At 42.6% G+C, this 18,200-nt stretch overlaps 1 protein-coding gene across 2 annotated transcripts in view; it reads left to right on the forward strand.

Annotated features, from left to right (window-relative positions):
• The window catches only part of LOC134227293 (probable serine/threonine-protein kinase DDB_G0272282), a 195,722-nt gene that overhangs the window by 153,620 nt on the left and 23,902 nt on the right, over positions 1-18,200 (forward strand). The window contains exons 8-12 of one of the 2 annotated variants that reach the window (XM_062708670.1): positions 9,771-9,834; positions 10,198-10,366; positions 12,495-12,610; positions 12,775-13,151; positions 13,211-13,411. In XM_062708670.1, coding sequence (XP_062564654.1) covers positions 9,771-9,834; positions 10,198-10,366; positions 12,495-12,610; positions 12,775-13,151; positions 13,211-13,411 — 927 coding nt within the window. The remainder of the gene's footprint in view (positions 1-9,770; positions 9,835-10,197; positions 10,367-12,494; positions 12,611-12,774; positions 13,152-13,210; positions 13,412-18,200) is intronic. The other variant, XM_062708678.1, reaches the window with a different exon arrangement.

Raw genomic sequence — 18,200 nt, forward strand, 5'->3', positions numbered from 1 at the left:
AGACGTCTCTCTTATCATTCCTAATTTCTCACTTTTCAAATGAACTATTCGGACAAATGACCCTTTCGGTCAAACGACCCCTCAACCCTTTCAGGCCCACTGGGTCATATATGACCCCAACAGAAAAATCGATGTGTAAAATCGCACGACGGATAAAAGTGAACACTGTCTTCAGCAAAATTGCTTGAAATTAACTCCTCTATCAGGGATAAATATCAGGCATGGGCGATCATGGCCTTATGACAACCTAGAACGCCATGAACACGGTGAAGTTATGAACAAGAAAATAATTGATATATTAACAGCGGATTGTACTTGGACGTCGTAGGGCATCTAAACTATCCTTGCGTTCAGGACATGAAATCTACAGCTGCAAAAAAGCTTTTACAAAACTTTTACAAAAAAATGTGACTCTATGTTTATTTGAGTATTCAACCATGTTCGTAACATCTTATGGAAGATGAGAAAAACATCGCAAGGTAGTTCTGATATTCTGGGTTCTTCAAACTATTCTTGAGTTCAGGACTTAAGATCTACAGCTGCGTTAGAGCTTTTTTGATATGCATTCGATATGCATTCAATTATATCTATTACACCTCCTGGAAGATCAACGAATATCGAAAGACAGTTTTGAGATATTCTGGGTCATCCAAACTGTCCTTGAGTTCAGGACTTGAGATCTACAGTTAATTAGAAGCTATTTTTGGTTCTCAAAGCTTCAATATGCATTCATTTATATTCATTACATCTCCTGGGAAATCAACGATTATCGTAGGATAATTTTGATATATTCTGGTTAATCCAAACTGTCCTTAAGTTGAGTATTTAAGATCTACAGCTGCAAGAAAATCTTTTTTCAGTACTCACAGCTTCAATATGCATTCAATCATATCCATTACATCTCCTTGGAGGCCAACGGATATCGTAAGATAGTTTTTAGATATTCTGGGTAATCGAAACAGTCCATTATTTCGAGACTTGAAATCTACAGCTGTGAAAGTAGATCACTAATTGTATTATACTCATGGATTAAAGCTCCTGGCTCCTGGATTAAAGCTCGTAAGGTAGTTTTAATATATTCTACATCATTCTATATCTACTAAACTTTTCAAGACTACAGCAGCTTTGAAGGTTTCTTCCATTGCTTAAAAATTCGTTATGTATTTAACAATGTGTACATCTCCTTTAAGACCAAAAGACAGTGTAAGATAGCTTTTAAATATTTTTGATTGTCCAAACTTTGCGTGAGTTCGGGACTTGTGACCAATGGTTATGATTGTAGCATTTTCCGCTACTCAAAGTTTCGATACGTGATAAACTTTTTTCAATACATCACCTGGAAGTTATTGTCCCTGTGTATACATGCCTTGAGTTTGGGACTTCATATCTGTTGCTGTTAAAAAGCTTTTTTCGTCACATAAATTTTCTATATATATATTCAACCATTAATATTACATCTCCTGGAAGGTCATCAGACACCGGAAGACAGTTTTGGAATTTTGTAGGTCATCTAAACTGTCTTTTAGCACAGAACCTACTAGCATAAGTTTTCAAAGTAGCAATATCTCGAATATGTTCAAACTTGTAAGACTTCAGACATCGTAAGAAGATTTATGGTTTTCTGGCTCATCTGCAGTTGCTAAATAATATTTTCTCGAAGTTGCTATATACATGTGATATTACAGTTAATATATATAGAGCTTTGAATGACGGAAAACCCCAGTAACAATTAGCACTATATTTTGCTTTTTCGGCAAATATAAAGCTATTAGACAGCCAATATAAAGCATGTGTGCACTGTGACAGCGCTTTAGTCGCGATATACGGTAACCTGGGAAATCTACTACTTTGGATGACCTGGATGACTTTGGATGAAATCTACTGATTTGGATGACCCAGGATATCCCAGACCCATCTGACCATGTTTCTTGATCTTCATGAATATATTATGGATATAGTTTAATACATATCCTAGCTTGGAGCGTCGAAAAATGCTAGTATTGTAGCTGTAGATCGCAAGTTCTGAACTCAAGGACGGTTTGGATGACCCAGGATATCCTAAAACCAACCGACCATGTTTCTTGATCTTCGGGAATATGTTATAGACATGGTTAAATACATACAGATACAAACTTAAAGCGACGTAAAAAGCTAGCATGGTAACTGTAGATCGTAAGTTCTGGAGTCAAAGACAAATTGGATGATCTAGTAAACCCCAAAAAAATATTTTTTAACTTTTTTTGTAATTACTTCATTACTAATCACGAAAACAAATGGTATCTATCAAAGTTACTTGGTAATACCGTTTAGAAAAATTTGAGCCTGAAATTGTTAAGACAAATCAAGACAAAATTTTCAAAACGACTTATCTGCTTTTGTAAACAATGATCCAAACGACGATTTGACGAATCCGATAGCACTCCCACGCAAACCAACACCATCAATAGGTAGGTGAAGGATTCCGCTACATGTTGATGGTGTTGGTTTGCGTGGGAGAGCTATCAGATTCGTCAAATCGTCGTTTGAATCTTTGTTTACAAAAGCAGATAAGTCGTTTTGAAAATTTTGTCTTGAAATGACCCTTTCGGTTAAATGACCCTTACGGCCTAATGACTCTTTCGGCCAAATGACCCTTTCGGCAAACAACGCTTTCGGCCACATGACCTTTCGGCCAAATGACCCTTTCGGTCAAATAACCCATTCAGCCAAATGACCCTTTCGTCCTAATGACCGTTTCGGCCTAATGACCCTTTCGGCCAAATGACCTTTTCGGCAAAATGACCTCTTCGGCCTAATGACCATTTCGGGCAAATGACTCCTTTGGCTACATGACCCTTTCGGCCAAATGACCCATTCGGCCTAATGGTCTGTTCGGCCAAACGGGGAAGGGTCGTTTGACCGAAACCCATTCGGCCAAAAGCCATTTGGCCGAATGCCACTAGGCCGAACAAACCATTAAGCCGAAACCCATCTGGCCGAAAGTCATTTTGCCGAACGGGTCGTTGACAGAAAGGGTCATAAGGCCGAAATGGTCATTTGGCCGAAAGGGTCGTTTGGCCGAATAGGACATTTAGCCGAATAGGTCATTTGAAAAGTGATAAATTATGAATATGAAGAGAGACGCCTTCATTCTCACTCTTTATTTTTCTCTCCTCACTGTAAAAAGTGAGTAGCGCGAAATGAGTACTGAGACGTCTCACTACGCACTTCACACTATTCACTTTTCACAGTGAGAAGTGAGGAATGAGGAGTGAGAAGTGAGACGTCTCATTTCTCACTTCTCGCTGTCAAAAGTGAGAAGCGCAAAGTAAGTAGTGAGACGTCTCACTACTCATATCGCGCTCCTCATTTGTATACAGTGAGAAGTGAGAAATGAGGAATGAGAATTGAGACGTCTTTCACTCCTAATTTCTCACTTTTCAACTAACCTATTCGGCCAAATGTCTTTTTAGGCCAAATGTTCTATTCGGCCAAATGACCCTTCCGGCCAAATGACCCTTTTGGCCAAATGGCCCTTTCGGCCGAATGACCCTTTTGGTTGAACGACCTTTTCAGCCAAATGACCCTTTCGGCCTTATGACCCTTTCGTCCAAATGAACCTTCCGGCCAAGCGACTCTTTCGGCCTAATGACACTTTCGGCCAAAAGATCCTTTCGGCCAAAAGACCTTTTCGGCCAAATGACCCTTTTCGGCCAAAACACCCTTTTGGCCAAATTACCCTTTCGGACTAATGACCCTTTCGGCCTAATGACCTTTTCGGTCAAATGATCCATTCGGCCAAACGAGCCTTTCGGCCTAATGGTCTGTTCGGCCAAATGGTACATTTGGCACAAACAACTTACGGCCTAGTGGCATTCGGCCAATTGGCTTTCGGTCGAATGGGTTTCATCCAAACGACTCTTCCCCGATCAACTTTGCGGAGCTGTATCTTCGCTGTTTTTCGATGGATTATTTGGACGTTTTCAGAACAACTGTAGATAATAACTTTAGTTTCAATATGCCTATGGGTTCATTAATATAAAATGCTGTTTCCAGATTAGTTAATAAGATGTATCGAGAATATGTGCCAATCATATGATTAATTTTCATATAGCCCTTCGTTCTTGTAACGAAGTACCGTGGAGCTATTCCAACTCATAAAAGTAGTGAGGACATCGTAGATCTTCTTGTTGATCTATTTGAATATTAAGAATAGGGTTGTACCGGTAGTACAGTATGAATTTCATGGAAAATTTTATCAATTTTACTGATTTTTTTTATTTTTTATGTTAATTTTTTATTCTTATATTGCTCTTTATCGACTATTATTTGTAAAATTTTTAATTTTTTGAAGATTAAAACATTTGTTTCGTGAAAATTTTTGTAATTGTTTATTTATTGATTTATTAATGGAAATTTTGTTTTTTTTTTTCCGTGGAGCATTTCAATTCCTTTATGGAAAATTTTTCTTTTATAAGCAATTTTTGCTTTTAAAAGTGCCAATTTATTTTTGTTTTGTGGGAAATCCTCAATTGCTTATGGACATTTTGCATTATTTGAGGAAGTTTTCTATTTATTAATTGCTCATACCCTGATTGCTTTATTGGCAATTTCCAAATTTTTATGAAATATTTCTTATTCATCATGGAAATTTCATTTGGCTGCCCTTGCAGTATGGTTCTTTTTGTTTTCTAGTGCGCTTGTGTAAACTTCTATAATTTCAGTCAGTTCTTTATCGCATGAGCCATGTGGTCTTTGGTCCGTAACTCTTTCTTGAAAGATCACTCGAACTCTAGATCGCACTGGTGTCAAAGTGCTTGAGCCAGACCTCTTGCTTCCATTATCCAAGGGCCCCGTACGCCTGTCACTGGCAAACAAAGCTCGTGTACTCTGCATCGTAACTTAAAACCACTGTTAAGGCGCAATCGTTAATACGAACAGATTTATATTCGGTTAGTTACAATAAATAAATTATTTTTCGAATCCCTACAACCAAGCAGGTATCTCAAGCATACTGCATCGTTACATTGCTGCATGATCGAGTGTTAGATTTTGATAAAATATCGAAAACAAAAGTGTGCATAAAAATTGCCTCACCATAACGAAAAGTGGTAGAGAATTAACACTGTTGTTACATTTTAGAACCAAATCCAGATGTCGCACATGACGGGGTAGGGCTTCAGTGCTCCGCCTTCTCCCCCTGTCATTATCACATTCAGGTCTTTGCACTGGATGTTAACATTTAGGCAAAGTCCGCGTACTTCTATTGAAAGGCTCTTCTATGGTGCATTCCTTTTAGGTACGTCACTGACCGTCTACACGTAAAAGGTTTTTCAATCCTCTCAAGGGACCGTACACTAATTACGTAAGCAATTTTTCTGGGTTTTTCAACCCCCCTCCACCCTTGTAAGATTTTTCTTCCACACAAATCATTTTTTATTTATATGGAGCGTAAGAAAATTGCAGACCCCATCTCCCCTTATAACTGCTTACGTAATTAGTTTACGACCCCCAAGGCCTCAGATATGCAACATCACTATCACCACCTACATTGATGATGAGGGGTTTTCTTTCTGGTGCTTTCCTAGATTGGATTGTCGATTTTCTTTTGTCCGCCATCCAACCTGATACCAACACACGTTATTGAAGCCCTGAACTTTTTGAAACTACAAACTTCGTGTGGCTTCAACGTCTCAGATTCCATCCGGATCCAGCTGCTTTATTGTTATGGCTTGTTGAGTTGGAATCAAATTCGGAAACGTTCCTTCCCGCAGTCCAGTAGGGGAAGAGGCCCCAAAACGCCCCCCCGGGGCAAAAGGACTTTTGGGCATTCACTTATATTTACCATGTTTAAGATAGCCATAATAAAACTAGACGTGAAATTATGTAGGTTAGGCAAAAAAAGTGTCAAAATAACAGATAAGAATGTAGGAAAAACTGAAATTTTCCACATTTTGATGAAACATCTAACATTTCGGCGAGGCAAAACGCCCTAGTGAAACTATCCTACAATGTACTACGCGTCTCCACGCACTGTCTGTACCAGAATGCTGATGTGCCGACGCATGGTACGTTATTCCCTAAGAGCTGCCTGCTAAAAGGCGTTTTGCCTCATGAGTTTTCCGGCAACGAAATATCACCACTTTTTTAAAATGTGAATATTATCAATATGATTGAGATTTTTCCTAATTTTAATATGGCATCAGCTAGGCATATTGTTCAGCTGTTGCGTGAGATAGAAAACCCCATGAAAATCGTTATAGCTAAGGCATAAAAGCAGTCTATGCGTAGCTAGGACATATTGCCCCTCCTTCCCCTAACTTGTCGCTTCAACACTGCAACTTTCGACTTTCGACAGCTTTGTTATTTTTTATAAAAAAAAAAATAATAACAATAATATGCACCTCCGGGGCAAAACGACCCTTTGACGTTTTTGAGAACATTTTCGGCAATTTTTCGAGAGAACTCGCTACAGCACATGTAGTGCGGTTCTCGAACTACCAGTCCAGAAGTTAACATTCTTGAAAATATGTCTGAAACACCGCCAAAAATTCCAAAAGGTCGTTTTGCCCCGGGGGTGCATTTTACCCCAGTTTACCCTACATGTTCTCGAGTTCCTCTTCTCCCGCTTACCCGTTGGGTTGTGACCGAGACTAAAAGCATTTCAGTTGCAAAAACAGTACGATCACTTTAGAAAATTCTGCCATCATTTCATTTTTTGTCACAAGGACGATCCCGACTGTGTTGCTCCTCGCGTTAAACTTTATCATTCATCGTGGAATGAACTTTACACCTGTACAAACGATCAATGCTGAGGTTCGGTGCGGCAACAATAGGAACAACGTAGCTCGATCGCCATTTTCTATCAGGCATGGATAGTTTATCCAGGCATGTGGAGACGCATGGTACTTCATAGGCCAGTGAGCGAGGGCATTTTGCCTAACAAAATCTTTAATAATATTTCATACAGATGAAAAAATGCAGTTTTAATATGCACCTATCTGTCTATTCTTTCAATTCTTTTTTAGTTTAGAATTTAGATAAATTTATGTCAGCCATGACACATAGAAAGATCGTAGTGTGCCGTTCTCGAATAAAGACGTAATTTTCTAGTGCTTGATTTTTCACAAAACTCGTTTGATTTTTTTTTAAATGTTTCGGCTTGTGGTGGCTCGGTCTACGCAGCCCTGTGTTCAATAATGTTGTGTTTCTAATTAATTAACATTATTTGCGAGTGTTTCACGTTTCCTTTTCTCATGGGCATTTTTACGTTGTGATATGTTCGATTTTGTGTTGTGTTCTTCAACTAGGCAGCGTAGTGAGGATCTTTCGTGTTGGTGTAGAAGGACAAAATTCGGCGAGAGCTTTTCTTTTAACTTTTATAAGAAATTTCCATGCTTTTATGCGGGTGGTCGAACAATTGATTCATGTGTTAATATTCATTTTTACCTATTAACCTTGGATTCACACTTAAGGCTGCAAATATTGCCTAGAAAAAGACAATGTGCAAGCTTTTTTTGTGTTTGTTTCTTTTTCTCTTTCCAGAGGGCGAGTAATGACGCTTGAGCCTAGGCTCATATACACAGATGGAAAATAGTGTTCATCATGTTTCATAGTAATTTATACAAATGACATTGACAAGAAAGACTTTTGTCCATCAATGTATAGGCAAGAGTAGTAGACTAAAAACTGCGTCCCGTTTCAAAACGTCAAAGACTCAAGAGTGCACATTATTATTCTCAGCTGAGTCACTTTCAACGTTTTATCACATTACTTAATATTGTTAACAGAATGGTTGATACGAAATATCCCCGTGGCTGCGGGCCCCAACAAAACTTGTTTACCAAAACCAACCTTTTTTTGTACATTTTGGGCCCCACAAACTGTTGGCCCCAGGACCCGCCTCCGGCTAAATCTGGCCCTGATAACACCTCCATGCTGTCGTTGAGGGCGCTGACAAATTCTCACCCCCCAGACCCATTGTCACCCCCGACGACGGTAACTGACTATATTATTTTTAGTCGTTATTTTTTTTATTAGCATGTAGACTTCTCCTGAAACAAAATACTGTTCTACAATCCTGTGCTGTGCTATGTAATTGGGAGAACTCATTCTTTAGGCACCAGAAAACCGGCTTTCGAATAGATTATTAAATGTGGAATAGGGTGCTAATGAAAATGACATTTTCGAATCTCAAAAAACGACATTGCTCACAAGTTTCATTACCCCAAAATATGACCCCATGCAAAATTTGAGCTCAATTGGACATGATTTAGGGATGCCTAAAATTCATCTATGTTTTTAAATTTTTACCCACCAAAGGAAAAGTCGAAAATCGAATTTTTGTTTTTGATGCCAAATGGCTTTAAAATGCATGAAACGTCGAGATCTGATGCTATTAAAAAAATTGAAAAAAAAAACGATTTTTTCTCTTAGACCATTTTTAGGACGAAATTTTTTTCATCGAATTTTAACACCGGACGATACGTAAACGTTTTAGTGATGATGATGATGATACTACCATCTATTGTAGTAAGGCACCTGCCGATAGCACTGGCCATATCTGACAAACGATTTGATCACGATTATACTACTGTTTGTATTTCATCAGACTCCTGTATGAAGGGCCAAAAATGGGTGGGAACGATACGTAAACGTTTTAGGCATCAAAAACAAAAACAAAATTCGCCCTTGTGAGAAAAAAAACAGTTTTTTGAATTAATTTTGAGCACCCCTAAATCATGTCCGATTTAGCTCAAATTTTGCTTGGGGATATTTTTGGCTACGAAAACGTTTGCGTATCGTCCGGTGTTAAAATTCGATGAAACAAAGTCCCAAATTCTAAGAGAAAAAAACGATTTTTTTAATTTTTTTAAAAATTACATCAGCTCTCGACGTTTCATGCATTTTTAAGTCATTTGGCATTAAAAACAAAATTTCGATTTTCGATTTTTCCTTTGGTTTCCTTTGATAGAATCTTCATAGTTAAAAATTTCAATACTTTGATGAATTTTAGGCACTTCTAAATCATGTCCGATTGAGCTTAAATTTGGCATGGGGTCATATTTTGGGGTAATGAAACTTGTGAAACTTTTTGAAATTCGATGACAATTTTTTTCCCATAGATTCCATTGGCACCCTAATGTGGAATGTAGTGCAGACCACATAATGGTACCGGTGGTGTTTGCTGTGCTGTTGTTGACCAGTCAAAAATGAAAGTTCATCATTGTCATACCTATCATACTGTCAATTCGCATGCAAATTAACTGAGTGCGTATCAACATGTAGACAAATTTCCCATTATTCAAATGGTATTAAATCCATGTGTCAATCAGGCTCAGGTTAGGAACGACAGCTAAACCGATTCACATTTTCATACCGAAAGATAACACAGTATTAAAATCTGCCAAAACATGCAAGCGACCAATCTGTGCCCCTCTCTGCTCTTGCGAAGTACCTGTTTCGATAGTTCTAAACCATAAAAAACATACCGGAACACGCCATCGAGATTAGAAAAATGACTGGGAAATTTACAAGGGTTGAATACCTGTCCATGGCCGCCGCATATATAACTCTTCTGCATCACGTTACATGTTGCTCTCTTTCCGTATATCTACTCTTTCTCTCTCATATATATATAGATACCTCCACATGTAGTATGATTTAATAATTTTTGCTACCATTCGAATAGGTTCCTTACGTTCATGGTGAGGATTCCGAGCCAGAAATTTCACTTTTTATTTCGTGCTTTCTTTCTCTTTTTCTCTATTCCTCCGACCAAACACATGCAGCGAATGCTCACGAGCTGGAACCCCTGGTAAACGACGTGGACGGCGAAAAGCCGCATCATGAAAAGTAATTATCGTTCACTTTTCGCTTTTACATGCTCCCCCTTCGCTTATACAGGGATAATTTTTTTTCGGATAGGATTGTTGAAAGTTTTTTTTCTAAGAAGGAATTTCATCCTCTAGGAGTGTACATAAACCACGCAGATACAAATTACGAAATACAGAACACAGAAATAATCTTGGTTACCCTACATCGATTTATTACTTTAACATTTATCAAAACTCACAAAATCTACGTCATTTATGAACAGCCCGATTCTCCTAGATGCGTATCATTTCTTCTGCGAAAGCATTTATGGGTCGGCTCATAATTCCAATTTTTCCATTTTTTTACCAAATGTTCTTCTTTTCTGTGCGCTCCGAACCGAAGACGTGACGCGGTGGTCGAGCACAAGTTGAAAGCGTTCAAGTCGGAGAAGGAGCGGTACGGCTTCGAACCGGAGCACGATGGTGGAGCAGCCCTGCGGAACAGTGCCGCCATGGATAGCGCCTGGTACAAGGAGGTGCTGGAGCTGCGGAAGAAAGCCGGTGAATACAGGGTGAGTATTGGAGGGTTGATTTTGGTTGGAAAACGTAAGGCAATACTGTAATTTAAAACCCAGAATTAACAGCAAGCTTGGTGGTTTTGTCGTTGAGGTGACATTGTAATGGGTTAAGCTCTTGTACATAAGATGAAGCTTGAAAATCTAATGAAGCTTGAAAATCTAAAACCTAAAATACCAAAGGGCTTTCAATGTGAGCTTTTTGGCACAGGGGTAAGTGGAGGGTTAAAAGAAGATTTCTTCTGCGATACTGATTATAAATTTTATTCAACTTTGATTCTGGAGGACTTTGCGTCTCGCGTCCTTCAAATACAATGATGCAAAAAACATTGAGCGCAACGAATCGTTTTCCAATGTTCACATAAAGTTTTCGCTCCTTGCATTATTATCGGAAGAACTCCTGGAAGAACTTCCGGAGGAATTCCTGTAGGAACTTCCGGAGGAATTACTGGAGGAACTTCCGGATAAATTCCTGGAGGAACTCCAGGAATTCCTCCAGGAAGTCCTCCAGGAATTCCTCCAGGAATTCCTCCGGAAATGCCTCCAGGAATTCCTCCGGAAATTCCTCCAGGAATTTTTCCAGAAGTTCTTCCAGGAATTTCTCCGGAAATTCCTCCAGGAGGAATTTCTGGAGGACTTTCCGGAGGAATTCCTGGAGGAATTTCCGGAGGAATTCCTGGAGGAATTTCCGGAGGAATTCCTGGAGGAATTTCCGGAGGAATTCCTGGAGGAATTTCCGGAGGAATTCCTGGAGGAATTTCCGGAGGAATTCCTGGAGGAATTTCCGGAGGAATTCCTGGAGGAATTCCTGGAGGAATTCCTGGAGGAATTTCCGGAGGAATCCCTGGAGGAATTTCCGGAGGAATTCCTGGAGGAATTTCCGGAGGAATTCCTGGAGGAATTTCCGGAGGAATTCCTGGAGGATTTTCCGGAGGAATTTCGGGAGGAATTCCTGGAGGAATTTCGGGAGGAATTCCTGGAGGAATTTCGGGAGGAATTCCTGGAGGAATTTCCGGAGGAATTCCTGGAGGCATTTCCGGAGGAATTCCTGGAGGAATTTCCGGAGGAATTCCTGGAGGAATTTCCGGAGGAATTCCTGGAGGAATTTCCGGAGGAATTCCTGGAGGAATTGCAGGAGGAATTTCCGAAGGAATTCCAGGAGGAATTTCCGAAGGAATTCCAGGAGGAATTTCCGAAGGAATTCCAGGAGGAATTTCCGAAGGAATTCCAGGAGGAATTTCCGAAGGAATTCCAGGAGGAATTTCCGGAGGAATTCCTGGAGGAATTATCGGAGGAATTTCCGGAGGAACTTCCGGACGAAATCCTGGAGGAATTTCCCGAGGAGTTCCTGGAGGAATTTCCGGAGGAATTCCTGGAGGAATTTCCGGAGAAATTTCTGGAGAAACTTCCGGAGGAATTCCTGGAGGAATTTCCGGAGGAATTCCTGGAGGAACTTCCGGTGGAAATCCTAGAGGAACTTCAGGAGGAATTCCTGGAGGAACTTCAGGAGGAATTCCTGGAGGAACTCCCGGACGAATTCCTGGAGGAACTTCCGGACGATTTCCTGGAGGAACTTCTGGAGGAATTCCGGCAGAACTTCACGTTCACATTCCGCGGCCACTGTGGCATTAGAGGAAAAGCTCCGGGATCCACTGTCCACTAACGAGTCGTTTTTACTTTGTGGGACCTACCTTTTCCGCTTTCGAATCATTGGAATTTTAAAAATTTCTTGGAATGAATCACCCACTTTGAGCGTGCTTACAGCGGCACACTAGGAGGTAACTTTTTGAAATCAGTATGGCCGTATCAGGTTCGATTTCTCAAAATTAAGCCCCTAATCGGAAAAATATTTGGTAGGCATAGTAGCGGACACCATCCTTCATAACCGGTACCAAATAGTTTTTCATGAAAAGTTCCTGATTTTGAGAAAACCCGCGTTAGATGTCTTTTGCCATACAAATTTCTGGCGGTTAACTCATGCTGGCTATTTGCGCATATACGATAGATAGCGCCTAGATGTGGTAGTGACGGGTGGAAAATCAGCCACTGATTATATTGTTGTTGCATCGATTGTTATCTCTAACAATACGAAAGTGAGCCTGTTTTTTTTCTTTTCTCATTACAGAACCGAGGATGGGGTGGAGAGATCAACCCGGACCTGTTCAATAAACAGCAGGAGCTATGGGATCAAGTGTCCAGGCGAAGCTCGCTCAGTGCCCTTTCTTTGGCGTCCAGTGTGAGGTAGGAGTAGACACAATACCGCGTGTTTTAACAAACAAAATAGATTTAGATGCTAGAGATATGTGGCAGCTATTTGGATATTCGCTGCTTTACCAGTTTCTTAAAGTCTAACCAAATATGCAAAATAAAAATAAATAAACTAAATCCAAATTTTCTTATTCCAGACCAATCACCAAAGAAGAGAAAGAGAAAGAAAACAACAAAAAGAGCTCTCCAACGAAGCCGTACGCTCCGGGCCGCGGTAAGATCCCCGGAAGTGCACGGCCAGTTGAAATAGGAAAAACCCTTCCCGATGGTTTGGCGTTCTCGCGCAGTCGGAAGGACAACATCCGTCACCATCTGGAGCGCACCACAGGACCCGATGTCGAAGAAGGTGCCCTGCTACCGTCGCCTACCCGGGAAAAACTGATGCCAGCAATCCCGCGCTCCAAGGGCGATAGCCCGCAGCGTGGAAGTCCACAGAAAACAGGCCTTTCTCGTCATGGAAGTCCCCAGAAGGGAAGTCCTCAGAAGAGCAGTCCCAAAAAGATGTCCAGTAAGGGTGCGCCGCGGTTGAATGTCGTGAATTGAGCAAGATTCAAAACCCAAATTTAATTTTAGGTCGATCGCAATCGGTCGGACCAGCTGTAGCCACCGACAACAGTGTTGCCAGCGTCGGTGGAGGATCACCAAAGCGCCAAATCCGCTCCGGTAGCACTGCCACTGCCTCAACTGCTGCCTCGGCAGCTAAAGCGCACAACAAGAAGACTCCCTCGACGGCTACGACCCCGTCGCAACCCCCAGAGCGTCGACCAAGACCGAGTAAGTACCGGCCTTCTGAGTCTCCGTAGTATAGTCCCCACTCCCTGAATGTATTCTTCTAGTCTACTATTGGGCTCTTAGAGCGTTTCCCTTTCCTGGTAGAGTATTTTCTTTTTCCCGCGTAATTATTCGAAAGCGGGTTTACTTTCTTGTGTTGTTTCGAGAATTATTTTCTTTTGAGTTTCACTCATCATCACGCGATAATTGTTTCGGTTTCATTAGTTCGTACACACAACAACACTTCACCCAGCTCGGTTTTCCTAATCAATGGAACACACGACACAATACAAAACATTCCCGCTTACACCCTTCAACAAACGAGAAAAGGGAAGAAACATCACACACTGTCGAGCAGCATTGTTGCAGCCTCTATCCAACCAACCTTATGCAAATCGACATCATCGTTGAAAGTCCTCTCCTGAATGTTGAGAAAGCATGCAGTTCTAGGCCAGTGTACACAGCATGAATCAGTTTAACCGAGATGAAAACACTTTTAAATGTTTTGTACTATCAACATGCTCCTCTTCATCCCCACAGCTGTTCCACCTATCATGCTTTAATTTTCCTTTTATCATAATGTGTTTGAATTTGTAGTGTGGGGAAACACAGGACAATAAGTGATCCGCAATCGGTTGCATCTCCCAAGAACAACAGTCATGTGTTGGTGGTTTGCATGACACGCTGGTGTACTTAGACATGGATGGACATGATTCTCGAATTTATTTATGACACACTACCAGGGGGTTAACCAAAGTAGCACATTGAAAGTAACATCATTGGAAATTTCCTACCTCATACACGATTTAAGTATAACATAATATAACCAGATTTTGCGTTGTTAAATTTGAGTTTTCACTAAACTTAGAAAGGTCATCTTGCCTAGTGTACTTTATATAGAAAAATAAAATTTCAAATGATCAAATATGTTGATGTCGCTAAACACTAAGCGCTCCCAAAACAGGACACTTCTCAAAGCAAGGTTCCGCCATCATCTTATGAAGCTCAGAAGGGAACTATTTAAAAGTTTTGTTAGATGCATTGAACATCATATCTCGATGAAGTAATCTTGCTTGAGCTTGAGCTTGAGCTTGAATGACTGCTCGTAGTTGCTACTCCATTATGACCAGATCAGCTGTTCTTGCACAGGGAACCAACAGATGTTTGCTTGGGACTAGCACACATCTTCAATGTACAAGTACTGGTGATCTCATTTGTTAGGTCATACTGGCGCCTGCCACGTCAGAATGCAAGTCAATGTAGGGAAGGGGGAGGAAATAATGATGCAATTACTCGCCCACTGCAAGCCGAATATACCTCTGCACTTGCCACGAGTTCATGCGGAATTTGTTGGAATTTCTGGGTTAGGTTGGAGAGGCAGAGGTCCGTCTTGGTTAACGAGCTGCCAATGTGATAGATAGGAGAAGGTAACTGATGGAATTTCTAATTGGATGAAGGAAACGAGCTCTATAGTTCATTTCCAATTCTAGCAGATTACTGGTAGAATACTCAAGTTGAAGGTATAGTGAAGGTATAGGAATAGTAATGGAAACGGTATGGAAGTCCATTTCCAGTTCTAGCGATTGCTAGAACATGAGAAATAAAGAGAAAGATACAAAGTAGGAGAATGGAACGGACCTGGGATTGATCCCACGACCTCCTGCGTATGAGGCAGAAGCAGTAGTCATATGACTACCAAGCCCGCTTCTCATATCTCGATGAAGTAATCTTTGTGCAAAACTGGGGATTGAAAAAATGCTTAATATTTAGGTGTTCAACCTTAAATCATCAATATAAACTTTTGCGCTATCATCAACCGGAAACAAAAATATTCAAAATTTTCGCAATTTTTTATTATTATTTTCTAAAACCCTTTATTGATTTCCAAGGTTGGCTGCTTGGTTCCGCAGTAATTCCGGATTTGAAAGGAGGCCTTTCGAGCCCCTTGAAAGGAGGCCTTTCGAGCCTCTTGAAAGGAGGCCTTTCGAGCCTCTTGAAAGGAGGTCTTTCGAGCCTCTTGAAAGGTGGCCTTTCGAGCCTATTGAAAGGAGGCCTTTCGAGCCTCTTGAAAGGAGGCCTTTCGAGCCTCTTGAAAGGAGGCCTTTCGAGCCTCTTGAAAGGAGGCCTTTCGAGCCTCTTGAAAGGAGGCCTTTCGAGCCTCTTGAAAGGAGGCCTTTCGAGCCTCTTGAAAGGAGGCCTTTCGAGCCTCTTGAAAGCAGGCCTTTCGAGCCTCTTGAAAGGAGGCCTTTCGAGCCTCTTGAAAGGAGGCCTTTCGAGCCTCTTGAAAGGAGGCCTTTCGAGCCTCTTGAAAGGAGGCCTTTCGAGCCTCTTGAAAGGAGGCCTTTCGAGCCTCTTGAAAGGAGGCCTTTCGAGCCTCTTGAAAGGAGGCCTTTCGAGCCTCTTGAAAGGAGGCCTTTCGAGCCTCTTGAAAGGAGGCCTTTCGAGCCTCTTGAAAGGAGGCCTTTCGAGCCTCTTGAAAGGAGGCCTTTCGAGCCTCTTGAAAGGAGGCCTTTCGAGCCTCTTGAAAGGAGGCCTTTCGAGCCTCTTGAAAGGAGGCCTTTCGAGCCTCTTGAAAGGAGGCCTTTCGAGCCTCTTGAAAGGAGGCCTTTCGAGCCTCTTGAAAGGAGGCCTTTCGAGCCTCTTGAAAGGAGGCCTTTCGAGCCTCTTGAAAGGAGGCCTTTCGAGCCTCTTGAAAGGAGGCCTTTCGAGCCTCTTGAAAGGAGGCCTTTCGAGCCTCTTGAAAGGAGGCCTTTCGAGCCTCTTGAAAGGAGGCCTTTCGAGCCTCTTGAAAGCAGGCATTTCTGCCCCTTGAAAGGAGGCCTCTCGAGCCTCTTGAAAGGAGGCCTTTCGAGCCTCTTGAAAGGAGGCCTTTCGAGCCTCTTGAAAGGAGGCCTTTCGAGCCTCTTGAAAGGAGGCCTTTCGAGCCTCTTGAAAGGAGGCCTTTCGAGCCTCTTGAAAGGAGGCCTTTCGAGCCTCTTGAAAGGAGGCCTTTCGAGCCTCTTGAAAGGAGGCCTTTCGAGCCTCTTGAAGGGGGGCCTTTCGGGCCTCTTGAAAGGAGGCCTTTCGAGCCTCTTGAAAGGAGGCCTTTCGAGCCTCTTGAAAGGAGGCCTTTCGAGCCTCTTGAAAGGAGGCCTTTCGAGCCTCTTGAAAGGAGGCCTTTCGAGCCTCTTGAAAGGAGGCTTCCGAGCCTCTTGAAAGGAGGCTTCCGAGCCTCTTGAAAAGAGGCTTCCGAGCCTCTTGAAAGGAAGCTTCCGAGCCTCTTGAAAGGAGGCTTCCGAGCCTCTTGAAAGGAGGCTTCCGAGCCTCTTGAAAGGAGGCTTCCGAGCCTCTTGAAAGGAGGCTTCCGAGCCTCTTGAAAGGAGGCTTCAGCCTCTTGAAAGGAGGCTCTGAGCCTCTTGAAAGGAGGCCTGAGCCTCTTGAAAGGAGGCCTGAGCCTCTTGAAAGGAGGCTTCTGAGCCTCTTGAAAGGAGGCCTGAGGCCTCTTGAAAGGAGGCCTGAGCCTCTTGAAAGGAGGCTTCTGAGCCTCTTGAAAGGAGGCTTCTGAGCCTCTTGAAAGGAGGCCTGAGCCTCTTGAAAGGAGGCTTCTGAGCCTCTTGAAAGGAGGCTTCTGAGCCTCTTGAAAGGAGGCTTCTGAGCCTCTTGAAAGGAGGCTTCTGAGCCTCTTGAAAGGAGGCTTCTGAGCCTCTTGAAGGAGGCCTGAGGCCTCTTGAAAGGACGCTTCTGAGCCTATTGAAAGGAGGCTTCTGAGCCTATTGAAAGGAGGCTTCTGAACCTATTGAAAGGAGGCTTCCGAGCCTCTTGAAAGGAGGCCTGAGCCTCTTGAAAGGAGGCTTCTGAGCCTCTTGAAAGGAGGCTTGAGCCTCTTGAAAGGAGGCTCTGAGCCTCTTGAAAGGAGGCCTGAGCCTCTTGAAAGGAGGCTTGAGCCTCTTGAAAGGAGGCTTCTGAGCCTCTTGAAAGGAGGCTTCTGAGCCTCTTGAAAGGAGGCTTTGAGCCTCTTGAAGGAGGCTTCTGAGCCTTCTTGAAAGGAGGCTCTGGAGGCCTCTTGAAGGAGGCTCTGAGCCTCTTGAAAGGAGGCTTCTGAGCCTTTGAAAGGAGGCTTCTGAGCCTTTGAAAGGAGGCTTCTGAGCCTCTTGAAAGGAGGCTTCTGAGGCCTCTTGAAAGGAGGCTTCTGAGCCTCTTGAAAGGAGGCTTGAGCCTATTGAAAGGAGGCTTCTGAGGCCTATTGAAAGGAGGCTTCTGAGCCTCTTGAAAGGAGGCTCTGAGGCCTCTTGAAAGGAGGCTTCTGAGCCTCTTGAAAGGAGGCTTCTGAGCCTCTTGAAAGGAGGCTTCTGAGCCTCTTGAAAGGAGGCTTCTGAGCCTCTTGAAAGGAGGCTCTGAGCCTCTTGAAAGGAGGCTTCTGAGCCTCTTGAAAGGAGGCTTGAGCCTCTTGAAAGGAGGCTTCTGAGCCTCTTGAAAGGAGGCTTCTGAGCCTTTGAAAGGAGGCTTCTGAGCCTCTTGAAAGTAGGCTTCTGAGCCTCTTGAAAGGAGGCTTCTGAGCCTCTTGAAAGGAGGCTTCTGAGCCTCTTGAAAGGAGGCTCTGAGCCTCTTGAAAGGAGGCTTGAGCCTCTTGAAAGGAGGCTCTGAGCCTCTTGAAAGGAGGCTTCTGAGCCTCTTGAAAGGAGGCCTGAGCCTCTTGAAAGGAGGCTTCTGAGCCTCTTGAAAGGAGGCCTGAGGCCTCTTGAAAGGAGGCCTGAGCCTCTTGAAAGGAGGCTGAGCCTCTTGAAAGGAGGCTTTCAGGCCTCTTGAAAGGAGG

The sequence above is a fragment of the Armigeres subalbatus genome, chromosome 1 (genome assembly GCF_024139115.2).
Source record: "Armigeres subalbatus isolate Guangzhou_Male chromosome 1, GZ_Asu_2, whole genome shotgun sequence".
Taxonomy (NCBI): domain Eukaryota; kingdom Metazoa; phylum Arthropoda; class Insecta; order Diptera; family Culicidae; genus Armigeres; species Armigeres subalbatus.